A 19,406-nucleotide genomic window follows, 5' to 3' on the forward strand; every position below is an offset into this window, starting at 1 on the left:
CCCCAGGCTGGGAGTTTGGCCTAGTGGTAGAGTGCTTGCCTAGCATCCATGAAGACCGGATTCGATTCCTTGGTGCCATATACATAGAAAAAAGCTAGAAGTGGTGCTGAGGCTCCAGTGGTAGAGCTCTAGCCTTGAGAAAGTCCAAGGACAGTGCTCTGGCCTTGAGCTCAAGCTCAGAACTGTCAAAAAAAAAAAAGAGAGATCCCCAAATAAATAAAATTAGAGATGAAAAGAGGAATATTACAACTACTACTCCTGAAATTCAGACAATCAACAGGGAATATTTTGTAAATGTATAGTCCAATAAACTGCAAATCTAATAGAAATTTCTAGACATACTGGCATAGCAAAATTGGAACAAGAGGATATAAACTACTTGCACAGACCTATAATGAATAATAAATTGGCAGCCATCTCAAAGAGCAGCTTAGGAGTAGATGGATTCTTTGATAAATTCTACCAGACTTTTGAAGAATATCACAGCTCCACAAACTATCCCATAAAACAAAAAAGGAAGGAATACTATAATTCAATCTATGAAGCTGTTATTACTCTATACTAAAACCAGATAATGAGCAACAAAATGAAAACTATAGATCAGCTTCCTTAATAAACATAGATGTAAACTTCCAATGAAAAACATGCAATCAAAATTCAATAGTACACATAACATAATCAAGGTAGTTTCATTTCAAAGATGTGAAGACAATTCAATTTATGTGAATGAATAAAACTAATATGGCACATAGAATCATCAATAAAAATTATAGGATCAGCTGAGTGTGGTAGCTCATGCCTGTAATCCTAGCTACACAGGAGGCTGAGATCTGAGGATCAAGGTTCTAAGCCAGCCCGGGCACAAAAAAAGCTGAGACTCTTTTTTTTTCTTTTCCATATATTTTTATTGTAATTAATAGAAGGGTTACATTATATTCAGCAGATAGAAAGTGCATTACTTCACAAACACTGATACCGTTTCTTATGTTTTGGTCCCCATTTCCCTCCCCCTCCCCCACCCCTCATCTTGTTTTCCCCCCTTCCCTATCCTATTTCAAATAACCAAATATATATAGAATATATCAGATAGCAAGGTAAGATACTGTAACAATATGAGATAACCAAGGGACAGCAAAAGAGATGAGAAATAACATAGTACATTACATTAAGGACAACAATCACTCATTATGGCTTTTAAAAACCTGAGAGTCTTATCTCCAATTAATCTCTAGAAAATGTGAAGTGGGGCTTGGCTCAAGGTAGGGCAGTAGCCTTGAGCTGAAGAGCTCAGGGACAGTGCCCAAGCCGAGTTCATGACCCACAAAATTAGGGGAAAAAAATTATAGAATCATTTTAGTCAATGTAGGAAAAAAATCTTTGATTAAAAGTATAGGTAGAATTGCAAGAGATCCAATTTGAAAAATAATTAAAGCAAAAGAGGCTGTGGCACAACTTAAGAGGTAGAGCACCTGTCTAGCAAAGAAGAGTAAGATTCTGAGTAAGGTCCAGCTCCACATGAAAAAAGAGAGAGAAGAAGAGGCCATGGTAAAGGTATCACAATACCTAATTTTAAATTATAATTCAAAACCACGGTATCAAAAACAGCATGGCATTTGGCACACTAAAATATATGCATAACCAGGCACCAGTAGCTCATCCCTATAAATCCTAGCCACATATTCCAGCAATCCAATTTCTGGGCATTAATCCAAAAGTTCAAAAACAAGATATGCTAAAGCTACCAGCACAATCGTGTTCATTGCAGAATTATTTAGCATAGTTAAGATATGGAACCAAGCCACATGTCCCTTAGTAGATGAATGGATCAAGAAAATGTGGTGGGTATGTACACACACATATGTACATATATAGACACAATAGAAATCTATGCTACCATCAGAAAGAATGGAATTGCTACATTTGTAAGGAAATGGAAAGACTTGGAAAAACTTATTAAGTAACCCAGAACCAAAGATACATAGACTCCATGGTTTCCCTCATTAGTAATAATTAGTATATATGTAGAATTTTTCTAGAAGAGGATCACAGTACATATGACCGTATAAGATGAGGCTAATCAAAATGAACTCCAAGATATGGAAACAAGAGGGTTTTCTTTGTGGTTGTTTTTTAATATGCTATGTTATTTCTTCTTTCCTTTTTTACCCTCTTATGGTTTATGCCCTGTTGTCACTGTATCTGATTTTGGTACTTGGTTTATTTGAATTGGGGAGGGAAGCAGAACAACAAAATGGTGAGAAAAAGGGCAAATGATGAACCAATGCAACAGTGATACAAGACAATATATTAGAAATAAACTTTGTAACTTGGGGGACAGGGATGGGGAAGGGAAAGTGGGAAAAAAACGTGCAGGGGGCTAACAATGTTCGACAACAAGTGTACTCACTACCTTATGTATGTAACTGTAACCCCTCTGTACATCACCTTGACAATAAAAGTAAATTTTAGATGGGCACTGGTGGCTCACACCTGTGATCCTAGCTACTATGGAGGCTGAGATCTGAGGATAGTGTTTCAAAGCCAGCCCAGGCATGAACATCCATGAGACTCTCATCTCCAATTAGCCACCAGAAAACCAGAAGTGGCCCTGTGACTCAAAAGGGTAGAGGTACAGCCTTGAGCTAAAGAGCTCAGGGAAAGTGCCCAGGCCACCCAGAGTTCAAGCCTCACAATCAAAAAAAAAATTACAAAATAATCCCAGCTGGCTTTTTTTTTTCAGAGAAATTGATAATCTGGCTCTCAAACCCACAGAAAAAAAATTTTAAGGGGAAAAAAAACCCCAGAGTTGCAGCACACATGCTCCTCAGCTTCAAAGGTATAATATATCAATAACCTATAGTTCCTAGAATGCTAGCTACTCATTTTTTGTCTTGCATGTAAATTTTTCTTATTTGGGGATGGAAAGAAGCACAGAAATAGTGAGACAAAGTGTAAACTAATTTAGGGGGTGGAGAGAGGGAGGGATATGGGGACAAAAACATGAGAAGGGGTATCAATGTGTGAGAAGTAATGCATCTACTAACCTGGCGAATGTAACTGTAACCCCTCTATACATTATCCCAACAATTAAAAAAAAAAAAAGGTGAACTAATTCAGTAGTGAACTCAATGAGCTCACTAGACACTATGTTGGAATGAACTATACCACTTGGGAGAAGAGGGATTAGGAGGAAGAAAACTGGGAGAAAATGAGGGAAGCTGTGACACCACTGTTCAAAACCAAATGTACTCATTTCCTGACTTATGTAACTTATGTATTGTTTTACAATAAAACAAACAAAAAACTAGCTACTCAGGAGGCTGACATCTGAGGAGTGTGTGTGTGTGTGTGTGTGTGTGTGTGTGTGTGTGTATATCTATGTGCATGCATGCACTTATACTGGGGCTTGAACTCATGCTGTCGCTGCTAGTACTCTACCCCTTGTGGCACAACTCTACTTCTACCTTTTTTGGTGCTTAATTGCAAATAAAGTGTTTTATGACCCTCCTGCTCAGGCTTGACCTCTACTAGAACTAATTTGCAATGCATTATTATATATTTACTATAATACCAAGTTATAAATTTTGGGTCATAACAGTGTATGAATAAATTGTTTCACTATCACACCAAGAATTTCCACTAAGAGCAAAGTAGGTATGTTTTTAAAAGTTGCATCTTTTTGTCTTTTTTGTTTTTCTGTGCCAATACTGGGGTTTGGACTCAAGCCTGGGAACTGTCCCTTAGCTTTTTTGTTCAAGTATGGCACTCTACCACTTGAGACATGCCTCCACTTCTGGCTTTACACTGGTTAAGTAAAGGTAAATACTCTCTAAGATTTGTCGGCCTAAGCTGGCTTCAGATCATGATTCTTAAATCTCAGCCTCCTCAATAGTTAGGAATACAGGCCTAAGCCACTGGCACCAAACTTGTTCTTTCTTCTTTAGGGCTTTTTAGCATTTATTAGTCATACAAGGTAGAGTATTTTAATGGGCTCACCATTAAAATGTAAAGACCAGCCTTGAATTGAAGAACTCAGGGACAAGTGTCCTGACCCCACGACTGACCAAAAAAAAGTAAAGACTGTGAGTTTAAAAGGGTGAAAAATAATCAGGATAGCATCATTTGCACTGAGAGCACTCCTGGAAATCTGTATTATTGCCACAACATTCAAATCAAACTAAAACAGAATGAATAAAAATTATAGGTTGAAGAAAAAACTTAAATCCAAAGAAAACTAAACACATCTTGGCAAAACAGCTGTGTTGGAAAACAATTCCTTATCTTGCAATTAAGAACTGATTTCTTTCTAAAACACACAGGACATTGGGTTAATAGATTTCTTTAAAAGAAAATCTGTTTTGGCTATTGAAACATTAGAAGAACAGAACATCTGTTTTGCAAGTAAAGACAGATTGGATGCAAGAATGAAATATCACGCCACCAAATAGACCAGTATTTAATCTCTTCTATTTAAATTTTCAATAAAAGTAAATGAAGTTAAACTCTTAAAATTGTAGCTCAGTTATAAATGTGTAACACCAGGAATCTCTAACAGTAAGATGATTTCAAGTATAAAGGACACAATTCTTAGTGTATTTTAATCATTTTTAATCAACATCCATACCCAAATCAGGTTTTATTGCACTCTCTACTCCAGAAGTCATTTTAAAATACTAAAAAGTAAAAGCTTACCATCCATGAATTCTGTACATATTGAAATCCTGTTTTCTACAAAAAACGCCCCATAAAATCCTATTATATATGATGAGTCACACTGCAACAAAAGGCAAAAAGTAGTTAGAAATCTGAAAGTCAACATGTCCCACAGTTTTACAAGTGAAAGTAACTAGGAAAAAATTACCTTGTAAAGAATTTCCAATTCAGACATAATTTGCTTCTGAAGTTCCAGTGTAATATCTAATAGTATAACCTAAATATAGAAAACGTATTAACATTAATACATTTATCCACCTTCAAGTCAAACATAGGTATGATATTATCAAATGTAAGAGCTAAAGCAAGACAGTGCCATTATTCCTCTCCTCCCTCTCCCCACTACCATAATCCACAGTAACATAAACTGTTTCCACATGTGTCTGAGCCTTTATATTGGGGGAGGTGGCACAGACTGATTGATGGAACTACAGAAAAGGCCAAGTCTCAAAGGTCGACATTAATGGCTTTAAAAGTCAGTTGTTATAATACTCTTTATTTTATGCACTCTATTTAGGCCACACTAATTATTTTTGGGAAAGGAAGGTATGGATGATCCTAAAACTATTCTAAAAAGAACTGCCTTGTAATATAGACATTAACAGATAAGCAGAGAGGATATATTCAAATGATTTTTTTGTGTGTGGGTCATGGTGCTTGAACTCGACCTGGGCACTGTCCCTGAGCTCTTCAGATCAAGACTACTGCCCTACCCTTTGAGCCAAGCCCCACTTATCGTTTTCTAGAGGTTAATTGGAGATAAGAGTCTCAAATCCTTTTGTGCCTGCACTGGCTTTGAACTGCGATCCTCAGATCTCAGCCTCCTGAGTAGCTAGGGTTACAGGCGTGAGCCACCACGCCCAGCTCAAGCAGTATTTTAAATACATGTTTTAGTTATTTGTGAAAAAAGTTTAAAAGCACACCATCTTTTTTTAGTTTTTTTTAAATAATTTTTTTATTTCAATGTATAGAGAGGTTACAGTTATAGTCACCAGATGGAGGGTGCATTAATTCTCATACATTGATATCCCTTCTTATGTTTTTGTCCCCCTTCCTCCTCCCTTCATTTTCCCCCTTTTTCAAATATACAAGTAAACATCTATATAATATACCAAGTAACAAAGTGGGAAATTGTAACAAAATGAGATTAACCAAAGGGCAACAAGAGAAGAGGGAAAAACATAATACAAAAAGAATATTATTTTATTCTAGGTGCTAACGTTTCTTTACACACATTACTATAGACTATTAGAAAAGGAACCTTGCTTCACCTGGCCACTTGAGCCATAGCTCCACTTCCAGCTTTTTGCTGGTGAACTCAAATTTGTCTGTCTGAGTGAGATTCAAACCTTGATTCTTAGATCTTAGCCTCCTAAATAGCTAGGATTATAGGCATTGCCTTCTAAGTCCCTTCTTTTAGAAATGAGGGCTACAAGGTTTCTTTACAGGGAGCCACACTGTATGGCAGGGCAGAGCTTGCTATAATGACTGTGCCCTGTGCTTTTCCAATACTTCTTGATAGTTTTGTTTCTCCTTAAAATATCAGCCACTGAACTGAACTTGTATCACAAAAATATAAAAGTATAAAAGTATGTTATAAAGTTAACCTAGGATAAACTCTTAACTATTTCAAACCCATTTTTAAGAGATGGGAGAATTGAACAAAGGTCCTCGGGCATGCTAGTGAAACTATCAACCACTAAGCCCCAGACTCAACTCAACTGCTTACTCATTAAGATCCTATTATTGTTCAATATTTACTGAGAGCTTCAGGGAAACCAACTCAAGGAAAATTTCTTATTTTAAAAAGACAATATTTTCTTTTCAGCTTTAATAGGAAGTGACTTCAACACCTGAATGCAAATAATGGTGGTGGTTTCCACTGGAGAAGAGGAAATGGCCTGTATTTACAGGCTTTTATTATGGTACTGGTATATACTGACTCTAATTTCTTGAGGAACTGAACTAGTGCTTTCCATCCAATATGGAATTCCATTTCGTGTTCAGGCACACATGCAGATGCCTGCAGAGACACACATCCGTGTGCTCATGTATGTGTATATGTATCTGGCGTTGGGAAAGTGACAACTGGTCTACCTTGATAAAGCATGAAAAGACAATTATGACAGCTGGATAAATATTTTGAAGATAGTTCTTTTCCTCCAGGGCTTAATTTGACACCCAGGCAATAATATCTGGAGTCAATTTTGGTTGTCATAACTTGGGGATGTGTTGTTACTGACATCTAGTAAGTAGAAGTCAGGGGTGACATTAAGCATCCTACAGTGTGCCACAGCTCCTCACCACAGTAATCTTGTAAAAGGTGTCAATTGTGTCTTAGGTTAAACACTTGGTTGTTGGCTTTTTCTGTGTGTGCAGAAAGAAAAAAAATCTTGAGTCCGCCAAAACTTCACTGTGGTGACTTCTTTGCCTTCAACAATATTTTCAAAAAATGCAGGGATCTTAGATCTGTAAAGCTTTCCAATCCTGTATAAGCATTGTAACAAGGATGAGCTCCATTGAAAGAGGAAAAGCTATTTTAACGCTTCTTTGTACTAGTATAAATCTAGTCCCAGGCACGAGTGTCGCATTGCCAAGTCCTCAGTCTTGACTCTTCTCTTGACTGTTGTTGCTTCCTGGTTCAAAATAAACTCATTTTTTTGTGACATCAAAAAAAAAAAAAAAAAAAGGACAGTCACTGGGCACAGTAGCTCACATCTGTAACCCGAGCTACTCAGGAGGCTGAGATCTGAAGATGGCGGTTCAAAGCCAGCCCAGGCACTAAAGACCATTGAGCTCTTATCTCCAATTAATTACTAGAAAACAGGAAGTGGGGCTGTGGCTCAAGGGGTAGGGCGGTAGCCTTGAGCTGAATAGCTCAGGGATAGCACCCAGGCTCAAAGTTCAAGCCCCATGACCCACACCCTCCTTCTAAAAAAAAAAAAAAAAAAAAAAGAAAAAAAAGTTAGTCATGGAATAAAATAGGTGGAAGACAATTTTTAAATAAGGTGGCAGTTTCTGACTCTAGTATTTTTAGTTAAAAACAGCACTAAAAGTTATCATGACAGCAGTTATATACCACCCAATGCTGAATGCCATTTGTATGAGACTATATTTACTCATACAAGAGACAAAACAAAGTAGGAATTATGTAAACTGCTGATAGTTAATAGAAAGAAAATGATCATTTAAGGGAGAAGGTAAAAAAAATGAGAAAGATAACACTGCTAATTTCTAACTCAATTGTAAGTGTGATACCGAAATGCCAAGGAATACTTACACATGCCTCTCCATAGTCATTAGTTAATTCATCTAATGTTATTTTAATTCTATGCCATAAGATACCACTATGTAAAACACAAGCAATCCTTTGCCCAAAATACTCTGCTGAAAGGAATAAACTTATTGATCTTAAGGCAATATAGTTCTCAATACTGACCTAACATAATGCATTTTTTAAAATTCCCAATGAAAGACTGAGGACCAATGCTTCATACCTGTAATCTTAGCTACCACAAGAGGCTGAGATCTGAGGATCATGGTTTGAAGTCAGCATGAACAGTAAAGTCCATGAGACTCATCTCTAATCACCATAAGGCAGGAAGTAGAGCTGTGGCTCAAGTTACAAGCACTAGCAAAAAAGTTCAGGGACAGCGCCTAGGCCTGAATTGACATTGAAGTGCACGCACACGTGGGTGTATGCACACGCACACACACACACACACACACACACACACACACACACGCACAAAGTTCCCACTGAAGGTCTAGAGGCATGGCTCGGTGGTAAGAAGGTTTGCTTAATAAGCTTGAGGCACTAAGTTCAATCCCCAGTACTAAAACAAAAACAAAAATTCCTAATGCACAGAACTTGTCCCAAAACAATGTACTATGCTGCATCTTAGTATTTTTACAAAGCTTACCTGATAATTACTAGCCTATAATAAGATCAAGAACCACTTGTTTAAGGATCAAAAATGCCATTTATGCAGTGTTAATATGACTAGGAAAATAGATGTCCAGGCCATCAAACTAGAAATAACAAGACTGTACAAGGCTGGCCAGCCCTTGGAATGAAGCCAAAACTACTGAGACCATATCATTCCCTTGATCAAAAACCACTTAACTGAGTTCCCATGACCTAGAAGAGTGCTAAAACTCCAGGATGACATTTTAAGAAGTTCTGCCACCGCCTAGTTCAACTCATGACTCTTAACTCTTTCTCCTACATCCACCATAATCCCACTCCTTCCACGAACCCAGGTAATTTTCCTGGTCTGTATACGTGCCATTCCTTCACGTCCTGTCTCTGCTCCTAACATTCCTAGTGCTTCTTTGCTTCTCTCCAGTCCTTGTGTGGCCATTTAGACTCAACTTGAATTCCTTCCTCAACACCTCCTAAAAACTCCTCATCAGAGTTAATGTCCAGCTCTGGCTCTTAATATTTCTTGCTATTACATTCTGCTTTCAACACTTACCTAAAATTAACAGCCTCACTTGTCCAGAGTGGCAGTCGGCCCTCACAGGAAATGAATCCTATATATTTTATCCCTCAGTCCAGAACAAGAACTTACAGTAACACCCACTAAGTGACACAGAATTTAATTAAAATTCTCCTGCTATAAACTTCTAAGCAAACTATTCATAGACACAGCAATTGCTATACCAAATAAACTTCTAAATAAACTATTTCTAGGCACAGCAATTGTCACACTAAATTTAAAATCAAAGCAAACACCACCACAACAAACACAAGTGCTACACTGACCTACAATGGAGAGAAGAGAATCCTATTTGTGGAGCTAAGCCACTGTACTGTAGACAATTCGTTTGGGTCATTCTTGGTATGTGCTACATCTTAGAACAACAGAGATTCCACAATGGTGGAAAATGAAATAAAGTAATTCCTGGAAGCTTGGGAAGGAAAGTAAAATCCACTTCAACATAACTCCACTCCAGTGCTCTCCATTTTCTAAGAGACATAGCACTTGGGGTGAAAGGTTAATTTCTCTTCTCCTGGGCATTCTCTAGAGTGAGTTTGAAAACTGCTAAAAATAAACAGAACTGATTTTCATTCTTTGAAGACAATGGAGACAAGAACAGCAAATGTTAATTTTCCTTTCCCAATACAAGGAAAGTATAGATCTTCCTGCCTTCTTCTACAAACCATTCCCCTAGCACTAAATGCTTCAAATAAAGCAGTTCCTGGAGAAAGGGTTAAATGAGAAACTGAAATACCTGAGTGTTTCTTCCCCTGCTCTCCACTCCACCTCCAGGACAAATAAGCATGAGTTGTCAAGTTAAATACAAGCAGTCAAGTGACTGAATTATAATTTACTCTGTGCTCAATTTAAATTAGTGTGAGGCTATTAAAATATACAGTATAAATACGGCAATTCATCACAAGCTGTCATGGATGACTTCATTTATTTGCTGGAGTGGCATACGCTCCACTAAAGGGAAGGAGAACAAAATCACAGGTCAAATTAAGCCGCTATTCTGTTTTAATTCACTTATTTAATCTGTGGCGACATAATTGTCTTTTACAGTATGTACAACTCAGAAAGGAAATTTGGGAGGATTACAGTCAGTATACAAATGATTAATCAAATGGTCCATTTAAATGCTAGCTTAGAAGCAGCAGAAATCCAAAGCAGTCAAAGAATGATAATCAGCATATGCTATGTATACTATGTAAGAAATTTTCTGTTAGTGGGATTCTTTCCCCAGTTGGAAAACAAACAATACTTGGAAATCTCTTAAATCTTTCACGTGTTACTATTTGAAAGATTTTTATAGAATACACTAATAGTTCTAAAAGGTTCTACATGTAAGATGGCTAACAGTAATTTTGTTTTCTGCTCTACTTATTTGCAATTGTCTTGCCTACCTACAGTAAACAAGCAAAAAAAAAACTAGTTAGAAACACATTTCAGAAGTCACGTAGGCTACTGTCTACTGGTTATCTTTGTGACTTGCAGTATTTTCAAAATGCTCTCTGAAGCCAAAAGTTCCCTAAATTCCATGATATAAAATAAAAAGTCAAAGTGCCTTTATTTTCACAAAATTCAGGATCCTTTCAAAATACCTGAAATGATCTCTTGCTACTGCTGAAGTCTGAAAAGGGAAATACTACATGATTGTTTTATTCAGAAAATGAACAAATACTTTAAAGTAAAAGATTTTCAAGGACTATCATCTCCTCATTCCCAAAGACATTGTAAGTGTAGTCCAACTGACCAATGGGGGTGGGAAATTTAACCTCCCTCATCATTCTAGGCATACATCAGAGTCTGCAGGTGATTCTGGTTAGAAAGGGCTGTGATTTGCTGCTTTTCACCAGTCCTCTGTGACACGAAGCAGCCCTGTTTCACAGTTGGGGTCACTAAGAGGTTCAAGTGACATGCTTGAAGTCACACAAAAGTCAGGAGAGGGTCAAGAAAAGAACAAATGTGCTTGTAACTCTGAACTCCCATTTCACCCTTTAACATAGAAAAAACTAAAAAATATCATGGGTAAGAGCAATGACCCATACAAAGAACACTAGGATATTCCATATATGGCTAAACCTGCTTTCAAGATGTTACTTCAAAAGATAATTGAATGAACTAAATAATCAATAAATTGTACATCAAACATTCATTACCTGTGGTACATGCCATATATTTTACATATATTCTAAAGGAATCTCAGTATGGCAAGATAACAAGAGATTTAAATGTAAAAGAAAAGATATGTATATACAGTGATAGTAAAATGCAAGATGGTACATAATAATACAGTCACATACAGAGAATTCCAGAAAGGTGACAAATACAAAATATGTAACATTCTATGCTTAGCATTCTAATTAGAGAGGAACACATGAATCAAACTATTGAAATGAGAATGTGCCCAACTTCTGATAGACCAACTAGTTCAGGTTCAAAGCAGCACAGAATTTAGACTATCAGACAATGTTATAAAAATAGACTGCTCACATCCTGCAGAGGATCCTCAATTCTGTCCCTTAGAAGGTTTTAGTTTACGTGGGACAATAAAGCAGAGCCTTTGAAGGAGAGAGAGAGTAAAAAAGGGGTGGAGGATGAATAGAAATTGTGGTTTGGGGAACTAAATATGTACGACCTTGGGAAAGTTATTTACTTCTCCATGCCAGAGGTTCTGCATCCGTTAAATGGGGATCAATAATAGTAACGAAGTCCCATTATGTTGGGGGGGGGTATGTAAAGAACCTAGCACAATAGAAATCATAAATATACTAGAAATCATAAATATACAACAGCCTCTACTTACTGAAGGCAGAGTCCAAAAGCTAGTCAATATATCTGACAAGAAGCTAAACTAGCCATCTGGATCTGATGGTGACAAGAAAGGAAAGGTACCAAAAACAAACAAAACAACCAACACAAACCAGATAAACCAAGAGGCCTCCAGATCCTGGGCAATAGCCAGAAAAGGACAGTAATCTTTGAGATGAACCATGTAGTTGCCCATCTGGCTGATTTAGAGAGTTTTCAGGTCCCAAGGCAGGGAAAAAGCTGGAAGTGGAACTATGGTCTAAGTGGTAAAGTGCTAGCCTTGAGTACAAAACTCAGAGACAGTGTCCAGATCAAGTTAAAGTTCTAGTTGTACACATGCTTTCTATCTCTTACACACACACAAACACAAACACACACACACACACACACACACGAGAGTCTTTTTATATATGAGGAAATACCACAATTGGAATGAAATTGAAATCAAACAAAGGAACGAGAAACAGTGGATTTGGTAAATTCATAAATATAGTAAGCATTTTTTCCTATTTTTAAATGTCCTTAAGGGGCCACTTAAACAAAAATAAACACCTAAAACAAAAATAGCTGTACTATAAAAAGTATGATAACAGAAAGGCCAGAAAGAGAGAAATAAAAATATACTGCTATAATGATCTTTGATTATAAAGTATTATTTGTTATTTACAGAAACTTTGGTAAATTTAAGGTGCATACTATAAATTCTAGAAAAACCACTAAAAACATGGGATGGGACAACAGGCAGCCAGCCAGAATACAAAACAAGGAACAGTCAGACAACAGTGGCTCACATCTCTCCTCCTAGCTTCTTTGAGACCTGAGGATAGTGGCTCAAGGCCAGCCTGGTCAGGAAGGTCCAAGAGACTCTGATCTCTAATAAACTACTCAGAAAAAGCCTGAAGTGATACTATGGCTCAAGTGGTAGCGCATAGCCTTGAGCAGTCAGTCTCAGGGACAGAGCACAGGCCCCGAGTTCAAGCCCCAGGACTGGCAAAAAAAAAAAAAAAGCAAGATGCAAAGTGATCAATTCAAAATCAATCATATCAATAATCATATGAAATAATCCTAACACCACAATTTTTTTTAAAAAAGCAGACATCAGAGTAGCTCATACCTACAATCCTAGCTATTCCAGAGGCAGAGATCTGAGGATCATAGTTCAAAGTCTGCCAACAACCAAAAAGCCATACTGACAGCGCACCTCAAGCAGTATAAATGTTAGCCTGGAGCCAAAAAAGTTAAGGGATATTGCCCAGGACCTGAGGAGATCAGGCCCCATACATACACAGACACACAAAAGCCAAGATGATCAGATTAGATTACAAAGGAGGACCATTAAATATATGCTATCTTCAAAAAATTCACTTCAAAAATAGACTTGCTAGGTTGAAAGTAAAAGGTAAAAACTAGTCAAAATACAGCTGGAGTGGCTATGTTAATATCAAGCATTACGTAAAGATATATAAATTTGCCAAAGAGATACAACTCTATATATGCCTAATAGTACATCATCAACAAACATAAAATAAAAGATAACACAGAATTAAAAAATAGACAAAGCTACAATTATTGTCAGCATTTCTAGGATTTCAACACTGTTCTTCCAATAACAAGTGGGAAATAGATCAGTAAAGATACAGATTTGAATAAATCAACCAGCTTTATGTAATTGATGGTTATATAACATCCTCTATAATCATAGTTGTATATTCCTTTCATGTGCTTAGGGAACATTTACAAAAATAGATTAAAATAAAATATCCCAATGATTTAAAAAAATATTGTTTGACCAAAGGCAATAAAATTAGAAATCAGTAACAGAAAGATATCTGGAAAATCTCCAAGAGTTTGGAAACTAAATAACAAACTTCTAAGAATTAATGAACACTCTTCCTATTTTGAAGAAGTATTCTATTTTCTGTAATTATAACTACAGTATAAGCTACATGGATTTTTCCTTGATTACCAAACTCAAAGATAATTAAAAAAACTTCAATACAATAGTTAAATCTATCATTCCTTTCTTTGGCTCAGTTTGAGTACTTTGTTCATGATTTTATAAATCTAGGGATACAAAATGAATACAACACAGTCCTTGTACTAAAGACAAATTCAACAGTTGAGTCTAATGAATTACATATTTGTAAATTCCAATTATTTTCATTTTCTAAAGTTCTCTAACAGCTACTTTATAAAATATGTCCTTTTACGAATGTTCTCATTAAGGATCACTCCTATAATCTCAGCTATTCAGGACACAGAGATTAGGAGGATCAGATTCAATGTCAGCCTAGGCAAGACATTGGCAAAGCCACATATCAACAAAGAAATTAGATGTGTGGATCATCCTTACAGTAATCTCAGCGAAACAAAGAGTCTGGGAGCTACACTGAGGGAAAATGGCCCAAGGCCAGTCCTGGAGGGATGAAGGGGGGAGAGGGAGGCCTTATTTGAAAACGTAACTAAAAGCAAAAATGGACCAGGGATGTGGTTCAAGTGGTATAGTTCCTACCTGGCAAGCACTAGATGCTGAGTTCATAATACCATCAAACAATTAAAAAAAAAAATCTTCACTCAGGCTAGAAACAGCTGTTAGCCTCTTTCCATTCCCAAATAAGTAACTGTGTCCAAGGATTTTAATATTAGCCTACATTCCATATAATTCAGAATATATAAAGAAAAAATTGTAAGGCCAAATAATGACAGGTTTGGAGGATTATCACAGTGCTTCTCTCTGAGAATTAGTAAGCTGGATTTGATACATCAGCATTATGCTAAAACTTTTTTTTTTTAATCAATCGTGGGGCTTGAACTCAGGGCCTGAGCACTGTCTCTAAGCTTTTTTTGTTCACAATTAGTGCTCTATCACTTCGAGCCACAGCTCCATTCTCAGTTTTCTGGTGATTAATAAGAATAATTAATAAGAATAAGAATAAGAATCTCACAGACTTTCCTGCCTGGGCTAGCTTTGAACTGTGGTCTTCAGATCTCAGACTCCTGAGTAGCTAAGATTACAGATGTGAGCCATCAGCACCGGACATGCTAAAATTTCTGACATATTAAAAGAACAAATAAATGAACTGGTGCTCAAGCAGGTGAGTACGTTCTTTTACCAAAAGGGGAGGTTGGGAGGTACAAAAGGACAATCCTGTGCCAAGATGGCACAACAGAGCCTCAATGGGTGAGCTCAGAGTAGAATGCAGTAAGAACGCACATGCCACCTTGGGAATTTGTTTACTTTTCTGTAAAATGTGGGAGCTATAGTTCATGACCTTTAAGGATCATTTTGTAAGTCTGTGAACCTACCTTGGTTGAAGTATCAAAGAAAGCATCCCAAGGAAGAGTTCTGTTGTATCTCCTCACTACAAGTTATCTAATTACTAAAACTGGACCTCAAGAAGTCATATAGCATGTTCTATATGAAGTGTGATAAGGAAAAGAACTCTAGAATGCAACCAGGTCTCAGCCCCAGCTTTAGTTTAACCTTAAAAACAGACAAACAAAAACTATAAGCAATCACAACTTAATTGTGCTGATTTTTAAGTTTCCTGAAGATAAAAGACACAGAAACTATAAGCTATATGATAGGAAAAAGACAAATTTCTCAAGTGGACAGTATTACAAAGGCATCTATGAGATCAATCTTAAAAGGATAGATAGAAAACAGAAGGACGAGCAAAGGTAGTAACCTATAAAGGCTTCACACAGAGTTGTAGAGAACATAAGCTTTAGAAGTGGCGATAGACTTTCTTTTAAAAATTAGCCCTACTTCTTTCTAACTCTCTGGCCTTGAACATTTCAGCTTTCTAAGTCTTAGTTTCTTTGAGTCTAAAACAGAATTACCTTGTAGTTTTAAGGATTAAAGACAGTTATAAAACGTCTAGCATAAGACCTGGCATAAACTAGTCTGGATGGATGGATAGATAGACAGATAGATAGACAGATAGATAGATATGACAGATAGATGGATGACAGAGACAGACCTATAGATAGATGACAGACAGACAGACAGAAGACAGAGATAGACCTATGGATAGATGACAGAGACAGACTTATAGATAGATGACAGAGAGAGACAGAGAGACAGAGAGACAGAGAGGCAGAGACAGACAGACAGACAGACAGAGACAGAGAGAGAGACAGAGAGACAGAGAGACAGAGAGAATATATCACTCAAATAAATAAAAGGCCCAGAAATTAGAGATAAGAGATGTCAGAAACTTAGAGACTGCTAATGCAGTCTGCAATGGTAGGTAGAGGCCAATCTGAGAAGGCCTGACTGGTATGTTAGCTAAGAATGTAGTGTTGAAAGTATAGTTCAACACTATGGAGTTGCCATTGCAGGGCTGTCAAAGATTCAGCCAGAGGTAGGATTCAGAATAATCGATTAGTGAAATCTGAAATTGAAAATGATGGTTGATATCAAGCACCAACAGCCAAGAGCAAAGATTAAATTCAAAGTGATGTGACAGGGCAGGGATCCTGAATTGTGTTACAGGTTATAAACAAGACAGCAACAAATGAGGAGAACCTTCTACAATTGCCGGCAACACCTCGAAATTATTACATACACACTATGTTGGTAAGCATTGTGCTTAGTATTTCGTAAGTAGATATCTGGGGCTTTTTTTTTTTTTGAGGGGGTGAGTTGTCCTGGGCACTGTTGCTAAGCTTTATTTCCCAAGGCTACCATTTGAGCCAAAACTCCATTTCCAACTTTCGTGGTTAATTGGAAGCAAGAGTCTCACAGACTTCCTTTCCTGGGCTGGCTTGGAACCAGGATCCTCAGATCTCAGTCTTCTGAGTAGTTAGGATTACATGTATGAGGCACCGGTACCTGGCTACTTTGTCTTTGGAATGTAAACAGTTGAGGATAGAGTTGAGGGAACACGGTTTCAGTGCCAGATGTGTGATCTGACTTCTCAATTCTGTGGCAGAGTAAATGCTACACAGAAGAAAAGACTGAAAGTATACTGAGAAAATATCTGTTTTAAGTCCAGATGAGAGGTACAGATTCAAGGCCATGGTCATGGAGTAAGAATAGCAAATGACAAATGAAAGCACTGTGGAGAAATTTTCTAACAGGATATGGCAATGCACAGGCTGTGACAGATAAAGAAGAAGGGGTGCATGGCTACTAAGATCTTTGTGCTTCATAATCAGGTCTCTGCCCCTCCACAGAGACCACCCAAAGCGTTGTCTTTTAAATCAGAAGAGCTACAATGAGTGTAGCTGATTGTTGGACACTAGCACATACACTGAAAACACATACAAGTTCCTGTGACTCCCCACAGGATTACAGCTTCCTTGACCCACCATCTGAATCCTAAACTGTGCCATCAGCTCTTTGACAGAGAAGAAAACAGTAAGCATCAGAAATTTCATAAAATGTATTAAGTACTTACCTTTACAGCTAATATTTTCCCACTCGGGACATGATAGGCTCTACAGAAAAGGAAAAAAGTTATTTGAGATCATTAAACAATCTATAAAATGGTTAAGAACCTGGCAACTAAATATTTCTTCAAGTTAGGAGACACAGATGGTTCTTTCAAAGAAAACTAATGTTAATAATTTAAATTTTTATGGAATGTAAATTCCATACATTATCCCAATGGTTTGCAAAGTGAATCATTGCATATTGTCTTAAAATAACCCTCAGGTAATACAATATTATAGATGAGGACTCTAAAGCACATAAAAGTGAAGTGGCTTGCAAAGTGTACAGTGGAAGAATCAGAGATCACATTCAGGTCTTCTAACTCCAGGTCCCTTCCTACTGCTGGTGTGTGTGTGACCCTAAGCAGTCCCAAGCTAAGTGCACAGTACTGAGGTTTGAACTCAGAATCTCACTCTTGCTAAGCAGTACCACTTGAGCTACTCCACTAGCCTTACAATACAATTTCATGTAAAAAAAAAATCATACTTATAAGGCCCAAGCATGTGGCTTTAAATAAAGAGGCAAGTTGAAAGTAAGAGTTGACTAAAATAGCAAATCAATTGATATGTACAGGCTCAATGGTACAGAACATGCCTGACATAGCACACATAGGTATTGGGTTAGATCTCTAGCAATGAGAGGGAGCAGGAGAGGGAGAGGGAGGGGAAGAAAGGAAAGGGGAGGCAGAAGCAGAGAGACAGGAATACATTCATGAAAAAGCACAGAACAAAGTACGTAGATATAAAATAGCATGTGTTTGAATTAAATGTAGCCTTTTATACATACTCTGTAGAAAGTATGCAGTCTGACCATGATCGAAAACAAAACTTCAAAACCAACCATATAACATAAACAATCAGTATAACTGCAAGCTATAAAAATTGAAAGACTTGGATTTGCTCTGTAAAGGTATTCACAAAAGAATACATGAGCGGGGCAAGGAGGATCTGAGAGAACAAAAGTCAGCACCCCAGAAACTTCTCACTTGCCTAGTTTCAAAATATTTTTACCAGGATCAGAAGTTACTCATTTCTTAGCACAAAAATAAAGACAGTACACATATTCAATTATTACCAAAATCAGAAGATCATCTTTTGCTGTTTTGGCAAAAGTATTTGTTTCTGTTAAATTCTGAACAGCTTTACAGAGATATAATTTACATATAACACTCACTTGTTTGAAGGGTATGAATCAATGACATTTTAGTACATTTAAGAGTTGAGAAATGATTAACAAATGTTTTGAGTGACCTACAGAAGTGGTATAGCTATTAACAGCCTACCAACAAAACTAGGAAAGTCTATATGCAAAACATGCACACACATATATGTGTTTTTCCATTTATACTATCACTTGTAATTTACAGAATTATAATAATTTATTCTGCCTTGCCTATTTGAGTGGACAAAGGTCAAGACAATTATAAAAAGTAAGCTTAGCTTTTATTATATTAACTGTAAAAAAAATTCAGGCATTACTTAAAGGAAAAGCAAGTCATAAAGTTGGGCACTGGTGGCACCTTGTAGTGTATGATTTATAAAATTAATTTTTTTCATTCTTTGTGGGTGATACACAAATTCTTATACTACAGTGATTTCAGAACACATTACAATCTATGTAGTATCAAACTTTTACAATGCAAACTTACATTCAGGTCACAAATGAATACAAGATGTACACAAACTCACAAAATAGGATGATATATAAAGACATATACATGTTTTCCCTCAATACTGCTGAGTATTTGTTGGACTATGTTTAAAATGCAAATTAAAACATTTAGTTACTTTGTTTCATGTAAATACAAGGTAATATACAATTTGAGAATTATTTTTCTTTTATATCACAATTTTTTTTCAAATAGTTGTGTAAGTACATAAGGATTTGAAAGTTGCAAAAAGAGCAGCATACCAGGAACAATAAGCAACACCTGGCCTTCTGAGCCCAGCTGCAAT

At 36.9% G+C, this 19,406-nt stretch overlaps 1 protein-coding gene across 5 annotated transcripts in view; it reads right to left on the bottom strand.

Annotated features, from left to right (window-relative positions):
- The window catches only part of Map2k5 (mitogen-activated protein kinase kinase 5), a 255,818-nt gene that overhangs the window by 155,359 nt on the left and 81,053 nt on the right, over nt 1–19,406 (bottom strand). For all 5 annotated transcript variants that reach the window (XM_090358127.1, XM_090358124.1, XM_090358122.1 and 2 more), the window contains exons 9-11: nt 17,417–17,456; nt 4,862–4,930; nt 4,693–4,774 (exon numbers count right to left, since the gene is read on the bottom strand). In XM_090358127.1, coding sequence (XP_090214253.1) covers nt 4,693–4,774; nt 4,862–4,930; nt 17,417–17,456 — 191 coding nt within the window. The remainder of the gene's footprint in view (nt 1–4,692; nt 4,775–4,861; nt 4,931–17,416; nt 17,457–19,406) is intronic.

This window comes from Megascapheus bottae, chromosome 25 (assembly GCF_031878675.1).
Source record: "Megascapheus bottae isolate mThoBot1 chromosome 25, mThoBot2.hap1, whole genome shotgun sequence".
Taxonomy (NCBI): domain Eukaryota; kingdom Metazoa; phylum Chordata; class Mammalia; order Rodentia; family Geomyidae; genus Megascapheus; species Megascapheus bottae.